The 8,074-nt window shown below is 55.7% G+C and overlaps 1 protein-coding gene and 1 long non-coding RNA gene across 7 annotated transcripts in view; one reads left to right on the top strand and one right to left on the bottom strand.

The window, feature by feature from the left end:
• LOC112531351 (zinc finger CCCH domain-containing protein 11A-like) overlaps window positions 1–3,701 on the top strand; it is an 88,500-nt gene extending 84,799 nt beyond the window's left edge. For both annotated transcript variants that reach the window (XM_040649254.1, XM_040649255.1), the window contains 2 exons: window positions 2,934–3,272; window positions 3,610–3,701. In XM_040649254.1, coding sequence (XP_040505188.1) covers window positions 2,934–3,272; window positions 3,610–3,701 — 431 coding nt within the window. The remainder of the gene's footprint in view (window positions 1–2,933; window positions 3,273–3,609) is intronic.
• LOC112531469 overlaps window positions 1–8,074 on the bottom strand; it is a 73,256-nt gene that overhangs the window by 12,617 nt on the left and 52,565 nt on the right. For 2 of the 5 annotated variants that reach the window (XR_005840458.2, XR_005840456.2), the window contains exons 4-5: window positions 6,158–6,518; window positions 3,604–5,398 (exon numbers count right to left, since the gene is read on the bottom strand). This is a non-coding gene — a long non-coding RNA (uncharacterized LOC112531469). Of the gene's footprint in view, window positions 1–3,603; window positions 5,399–6,157; window positions 6,519–8,074 lie in introns of those variants that run through there. The other 3 variants (XR_005840457.2, XR_005840459.2, XR_005840460.2) reach the window with 3 other exon arrangements.

Here is an 8,074-nt window from a genome sequence, read left to right on the forward strand (position 1 = left end):
CATGGACAAAAGAGAAGAACTACGTATCCCAGAGGACCTCACGGTCACAGAAGGAAGACACATCACGGAAGATACGTCATCTGGTTGCGCGCGCTGCTTCTTCACTTTCGCTTGCTGCCGGGAGAGGAGTGGGTGTGCTTTCCAAGCCAGGCGCCTTCATCAAGTTAGGCTTTCGGTTTCGGAAACTCTCTCACTCTCTCTCTCTCTCCCTCTCTATCGCTCTTTCGCTCTCTCTCCCTCATTTCATTTGGTTTATTATACTTACTCCCAATTAGATTGTATTGTATCGTGTCATCTTGCATCCCAACATCATAGTTAGTAAAATAAGTTCTCCTTCTTAGATTGTTGCCACCGCTTCGTTTTTTTCTCGGGAAGTCAGGGGGAAGGGGGGCCCACAAGCCTACTGCCCCCCTGTCACGGGCACAGATCTATCTAGGTAACTCCGTGACAGCCTGCAATAACGCCAATAGCACCACTGACCCCACTGAGCCCTTTGACCCAGTGACCCCAGTGACCTCACATGAACCCCATAATCCAACTGACCCCAATGATCCCCATTGACCCCACTGACCCCTTTAACCCAAAGGAGCCTTATAGACCCCAATGACCCCAATAACCCAAATGACCCACACTGACCCCAGTAACCCCACTGACTCCAATGACACGAATAACCTTCATTGACCGCAGTGACCCCCCTTGCCCCATTGACGCCAGTGACTCCCATTGACCCTAATGACCCCATTGACTCCAATAACCCCATTAACCGCACTGACCCCCACTAACCCCAGTGACACCCATGATCACCCATTGGGTGAGCCTCCTGTTGGTTTCTTCAAATTTGGTACCAATCCTGGGGACCAAAACCACAGCCTGAAAGGCTGGCACCAGTCCAGGGGCTTAAAGCCACAGCCCCAGCTAGAGAGGCCAGAAGCAGCCAAGGGCCTAAGGCCACAGACACAGGCGGGGAGCCCAGCACTGGCCCTGGGACTTAAAGCCACAGCCGCAGAGGCTGACATCAGCCCTGGGACTCAAAGCCCCAAACACAGATGCTGGCACAGGCCCGGGGTTTTGTTTTCTATGGGTTCCCCTGGGACTCCATTGACCACTCGGAGGGCCATACTGGTCTTGACTGGTTTTTAATGGGCTGCACAAGAGTCATCTTCACTTCTCCATTATTCAAATAACCCCATTGGGTGACCCTGGTGGTGGTTTCCTAAGATGTGGATCTGGGAGTCGCCCATTTCCTTCGCTTATGATGAAAGCACGGAAGCGATGCGGGCACTCGCTGAGGTCACAATCACTGCTGGGGTGGCAGCGTTTCCGCCACAGCTGGTGAGCAGAGCTGGTGCTCTGGTGAGCGTGCTGCACACCGAGGCTGAGCTCTGGGCCTTCCGTGGAACAGATCACCCTGTGAGAGCCCGTCAGAAGCACCGCGTGTGCACTCGTCGGTACTCTCTGCAGGGTTCCTGTCCCAAGGGAGATTTTGGGATCGAGACAGTCGGAGGAAGAGGGAAGCCAGCTCTTTGCAAGGGCCGGGGAAGTTCCTGTGCACAGAGGCCTGGGAACTTCATCATCCTCTGAGCCTTCAGCGGCCATGTCTCAGCACGGAGACGACCGCGGTTCCAATTGCTGCCGTCTGAGTGGCAAGGTATGGCTGGGCTTCTTCTGCTTGGTTCTTCCTTTCTCTTGTTCTCAAGGGGAAGGGACGGAGCAGGGGGAGCCCTGCTGGTCCTTGGTGACCTCAGTAACCGGTTGCATTCAGCGCTCACTGCTGACAGCCTGGGCTAACAACGCGGACGTGGCTCAGGCCGTCTTTTCCCTTAGTGATAATCAGTGTCTCAGCACTCTGATATCCCCTCTCTGGCACCATCTGGAACCTCTCTGCAAGCCTTGGCTGCCCGTTCCCACCACCGTTTCTTCCTTTCTCTCTTCAGAAGCGGCGCGGCGCAGTTCCCCGCGGTTGGGAGCAGCAGCCAGCAGGCTGCCAGAGATCCGACCGCGCCTTCCAGCGCACAGAGGGACGCAACAGGGACGGACGGTCCTTCATGCCATACAGAAGTGAGTTTCTTCGGCCCTCTGTCATGAAGTGTGAAGGAATGAATTTTGAGTATTCGTTCTGTGCGGGTGCAGCGCTTCAGGGGATGTCAAATGAGCATGCATTTGGAGTGCAGGAAGGAGCAGTGAGAAGTGAACTATCAATCAGTTTGTGTTTGGGCTGTCCAAGTAGCCTCTTTCTGTTTTCTGGGGGGACGTGGGCATACTGGGCAGTACTTCTGCTGCCTGCTGGTGTCTGTGAAATCAACACACCACCTGTTGTTGTAGGGACGGAGCCTGCGCGTCCATGGAGTGGTGCTGGGCAAGGCTGGAAACGCAAAGCCTCCGCAGGTAAGAAGCTCTTGCGAGCTGTGCTGACTGCAGAAGTGGCATAATGTTGTAGCAGCAGAAAGGCAAGCTGAAGAAACTGCTCTTGAGGATCAGAAGATTGTGGTTGGCTGTGCTCAAATCTTCCGCCACAGAGATGCTCTTCATGTCTTTCTTGTCGCCTTTCTGCCAGAAGCTGATGTGAGCGGCCTTCCATCAAAGCGCAGCCTTGCAGAAAGGCAAGGCAGAAGCGCCCAGTGTGGCACAGCACCAAAGAGAGGTACGGACACACAGCAGGCACCTGGGTTTGGTGCACTGTCTCTCTAGTGAGGCTTTCTGTCCGTCCTTTCCTGGGACTGTGGCCGTTGTGTGTTGGTTGTGGTCTTAATCCCTGGCATGTACAGTAAGCATTCCTGTGCTGATTAGAAATGTGAACCCACAGTCCAGCCAAGATCCTATGATCCATGACCGTGAGCACTCGAGATGAGATGTCCTGGTATTGTGACCCGTTTTGCAGACGGAAAGTAGTGTTGGGCTCTCATTAAATCTCCTTATTTTTCCTTTCTTAACAGAGATTGGTGCTGAGCCAAATGCCAAAATCTATGTCAAAGTGGTCCAGCAGGTCCATACTGAGAGAGCATGTCAAAGAGCAGCAGCTCAGGCTCCACACCAGGCTGGAGGTCCTCTTAGAAGAGCAGGTCCCAGCACAGGGGGAAGACCTTCCCCTGCCGTGTGCCCCCGCTCTGTCTCCAACACCCTGGCTGGATGTAAACGCAAGGCCTTGGAGGAAGGGAAACCAACAGCAGCTCAGCTGCCTTCCAATAAGAGAGTGAGGGGGCCGAGTGGAGACGGCGTGCCGGCTCCAGCAGCACACCCTGGGCCTGCTGCTGCTCGGAGCTCCAAGCAAAGAGGTGAGAAGGTGCTGTGGTACCCGCCGTGCTGAGGCATTTCCCTGTGCGAGCACACTGAGTTTGCTTAGGGTTGGCTTTGCTTTTTCCTACTCCATGGAGGGAAAAAGAGTGGAAGGCAACAAAGTCCAAAGGCAGTGAGGTGCCAGAATGTGTAACCCTGTCTCTTCTTGTTAACTCCATGGTGGTCTTCTGCACGTTCCCCTGGAAATGTCATTCACAGGGAGGCTTCCTAGTCCCATTTCCTCTGTCTTTTTGCTGCCTTCTGCTTGTACGGCACCAATGTTTCTGAGGTTCTGCTGATGACAAAATGCATTCATCTTTTTTTTTTGCCTTATAGCAAGAAGACAGCGACAGAAAGAGAGGAGAGTGGAGCTGAAGAAGGCTGCCCTCAGAGCTGCTGCTGCACGTGCAGAGGTGAGTCCTTGGTGAACACAGACACGGCTCTTGTTGTTCTCAGGGCCTCTGTCTGTCACACATGAAAGGAAGAGACTGTAAAATCCCGAGGGAAGTGGTGTCCTGTTTCTACCCTCACTCCGTTTCTTCCCAGGCCTCCGCAGTGGACAGCCTTGTGGAGATGATGCAGAAGCTGCAGCTGAAGGACTGAGAGGAGGAGCATAAGCAGGAAGCAGCTTCTGCAGTGCGCGGCGTTACAGGGCAGCACTGAGTGCCGCCCATCTCAGCACTCCACCTTCAAACGTAGTCATTAAACACCAGTCAAATTTATAGATTCACAAAGAGCGCACGGCCTGATTTGTCCAGCGGCACTCGGAGAGCTGCTGCACCACCTCCTCGTTATTGGTCTCGCGGCGCTCGCTCAGAACTGCCATAGCTCCGTCAGCAAATGCTGCCGTCCAGTGATGCAATGGATGCAGCAGTCCTTTGCACTGCCCACAAACAGACTGTCTGCAAAGCACGTGCAAAGAGCTGCTGGGAACAAAGCCTGGCCATGAGCGTGCTAACTTGGAGAGCAATGCTGTGGAGATTGCTGAGTTTCCCAGGGCAGCACTGAGCGTTTTTTGCTGTGATGACGGGTGTACAATGAGCAAAGTTCAGCAAAAGGACGGCGTTTTCTGAAAAAATGACAGGCTGTTGGTCCAGAGCAGCATCTCTGCAGCTTAGGACCACCAGGCTGCCATCCTGGCACTGTTCTGCTTGCAGACAGCGCTCCAGGTTGTGGCACTCAGAGGGCGTCCCTCTGCCGTGCAGCCCTCCCCAGTGCCTGCCTGCCTGTCACTGTTGTGGCTGGGATGGAGCTGTTTCCTTTGCAGTGCCTGCTATGGCGCTGTGTCCTGGTTCTGTCAGCGCTCCGTGCCGTCCTGCAGGCTGTTGTGCAGAGCGCAGTGCTGCGGAGCTGTGCTTCCCGGCCCTGTGCTCTCCAGCACTCTCACGGGAGTTCTGCCGCTCCCAGCAATCTCCTGTTCCCAGGAGCCTCCGCTGCTCCCTTGCACGCGCATCTGTGTGCAGGGATGTGTGCAGAACCATACACCCAAGTGCAAAGATTTCCCTGCACACACACCTGTGCATTCACACACACGTGGAATCGCATCCTTGCACAGCCCTGTGTGCGTACTCCATTCATGTACACGCAAAAGTGTGATAAAACAAATGGCCTTGTGCAAAGACCTTGATGCACTCTCCCGTGTTCATGCATACATACACATGCGTGCACTCCATCCCTTTGCACACCCACGTGCACGACGACACGAGCGCTGCTCTGGCCTTGCACACAGCCATGTGCATGCGCACACATGCAAAACTTTCACCTGCAAGCACCGTGCACACAGCCACGTGCAATGCACGCTCGGATGTTCAGCACCATCTCTGCACACCCCCGTATGCACGCATACCTGCACTCACAGCTCGAGGACAAAATGCTGCTGGCACGGCACAGCCAACACGCAGGTGGTGGGCAATGTCAGAAGGAAAGTCGCCCCCTTACGCTCATTCATTCTCCTCTCTTGAATGAACGCATCGGGGCACAGCTGGAGCCCCATCCTGAGATGTGTTGTGCTGTGGGGTTCCTCGTCGGTGGGATATGGGGATCCTGGGATGGTGATGGCGGTCCTCTCAGAAACTGTGGGAGTCCGAGAAGCCGGGGCGGAGGGGGCTGAAGAGGTTAAGGATGTCTGAAGGAGGAAATAGGGGAGTTCAGTGGGAGCTCAGAGGGGGACGTGGGGTGCTGCTGGGGACTGTGGAGCTCTGTGAGGTCCCTGGTTGCTGGGGGGAGGTGTACCGGGAGAAGGTCCTTGAGGAGCTATGGGGCTCTGTGGGGGTTGTGGGAGGGATATAGGGACATCGGGGGATATGGGAACACAGGCTGCAGGAGCAGAATGCTGTCCAAGAGAAGACAAGATGTGGGCTGCAGGTGGGACACAGGGACATGGGGTAGTATGGAGACAGAGGGGGTATGGGAGGATGTGGGGAGCAGTTTGAGGTAAAAAGAGGGGGGGGGATGGGCAGAGTTGCAGTGGTTTCAATTCATCCTGAGAGGGGACTGGGCGTCCCTGTGGCCCAAAAATGGGGCCCTGAGCCGTAAACCCACATGAGCCATAACCCAAGATGACCTCATCGCCCTCTATGTGCGTGACTGCATGGCTGCACGTGACCCACAGCCCTGGGGGAATCATACCCCCACATGACCCTGTGACTCCCTGACTCTGCCTGCCCCCATCACGCTGCGACCCAATTCCATTTGGCCCCATAACTCTGGGATCCCTGCCCCCACCTCTCCCAACCATACAACCCATGTGACCCGTAACTCCATGTCACCCCATCTGACCCCATCACTGTGACTCAGAACCCCACCTGAACCCATAGCCCCACATCACCTTGTAACTCTGTGACCCCGCAGGACCCCCATGTGACCCACGACCCCACGTCCTCACCCCATGTGTTCGTAGAACCAGCTGCATGTGGGGAAAGGCATCTCCTTCTCGGGGTGAGGCTGTGCCACAGCTAACCCAAGGAAGCCATGGGGCAGGCTGCAGCCGTACGCCTCAGTTTGGAGAGCTGGGAACTGGCTGAAGGGTCCAGGAGAAGGACATGAATGCTTCTGTAGGGAAATACCTGTCCCAGGGTTTGGTGGGTTGGTAGCTTCTGTTTCTGTAAGTGGATGAGAACAGAACAAACTGATCCCACTGAGACCGGGGGAGGGATTGGAGCATGGCTTGAACCACAAAGAGAGCAGGGATGGACTGAAGTAAATCAACTCCTTCACGGGACAGTGGCAGAAGAAATCCAAGTCAGCTGCAGAACGAACAACACAACCCCTTACAAAAGGGCATCCCAGACTGGGGCTGTTGCAGCAGTAGGGGCAGTGCCTCTTGGAAGGGATCTCGCAGTGGGGAAGAAACTGCTCCAACATCTGCACTTGCAGCAGCTGCTGCAACGACCCCGAGAAATGGGCAGAGCACTCTGAGGGCAGCGCAGCACGAGGAAAAAGGAATGCACGGTGGTGCAGAACGAGCGCAGAAGGATGGGGAGCAGCAGCGGTGGGATCCCCCTTTGGCACGGCCACCCACCGCTACGGGACTGCAACAAGGAGCTGCACCCTGCCGTGGTCAGCATGGCTCTGTGTGCCAGCTGTGTGCTGCTGGAAAGCACCCGAGCGGTTACGGGTGGGAGAGTGGCAGAGGAAATCACCGAACATCTGCAGGGATAGCACAAGGCAGGCTCAGTGTGACAGCTGTGTCATCGTGCAGCAGAGAGATGCTGAGCAGAGCACAGCAGGGCCAGGACGTTCTGACCAGGGGGAGGTGGAGAGTGCACATGAGATAAGGCACAGCTGCAGGACAGAGCATGAGACCCAGCACGTGCAACAGCTGCAAGAAATCCTGCCTGCCTGTCTGCATAGAAAAGCACACAATCAGCCCGAAAGGAACACGTTGGCCATAGACCTCCTCTGGAAAAACTGCACAGCGGATGCGTGGTGGAGACTGTGAGCCTGCAGTGCCCAGCCAAGGGGGAACAGGAGAGCAGTGGGTTCCATGGGAGGAGAGCTACAGGAGCAGAAGGAGCTCACAGAGGAGAGTGCAGTAACGCCATAGTAATAAGGAATGAGTAATAAGGAATGAGCATTGCTGCTGCACTGAGAGCTGTGCTTGGTGGAACATGAGGGATACGAGTGTTTCTCGCACACCCCAGAGGCACCGGGGGAGATGTGCTGAGATGTAAGGAAGCCTCATGGGGTTGTGGGGCAGATAAAGGACGCCTATGGGAGGGCTTCAGGAGAACTTTGAGGCAGCCTTGCAGCAGAGCCACACCTGGGATCTGCCTTTACCCAACACACTGCTGCTGGCCATGGGCTGCGGGCAGTGATGGGGCTTCTCTGGGGCTGCTCTAGGATGGCTCTGGGGCTGCTATGGGCAGCTATGGGATACACTCATGGAGCATCTTCCATAGCCCCCAGCTAACCCCTCGACCTCCATCTTGTCCCGCAAGATGAGGGCAAGATGAGTGTCAGGGGAATATTCAGGCTGCTGACCTACAGTGGCCCCAGAACCACCTTATAGTACCCCCTGAACAAGACAGGAACAGACCCATCCCTGCCCACAGCCTCATATGGGGTTATGGTGCTCACAGGGTTATGGGACATGTGGAGCCTCGGGGTCACGCGGAGTTCTGTGGGGTTCTGGCCTCATGTGGCGTTATGGATCAGGGCACCACCTTTGGGACACAGGGAACCCCAATCCCCTCTCAGGAAGAAATCAATGAATGCACTCCAACACCACTCCACATCCCCCATTCTGACCCCAAACCTCTCCCCACGAGCCCCGAGACCCCCCACATACCCATGCCACGCC

This window comes from Gallus gallus, chromosome 17, assembly GCF_016699485.2.
Source record: "Gallus gallus isolate bGalGal1 chromosome 17, bGalGal1.mat.broiler.GRCg7b, whole genome shotgun sequence".
NCBI classification, from domain to species: domain Eukaryota; kingdom Metazoa; phylum Chordata; class Aves; order Galliformes; family Phasianidae; genus Gallus; species Gallus gallus.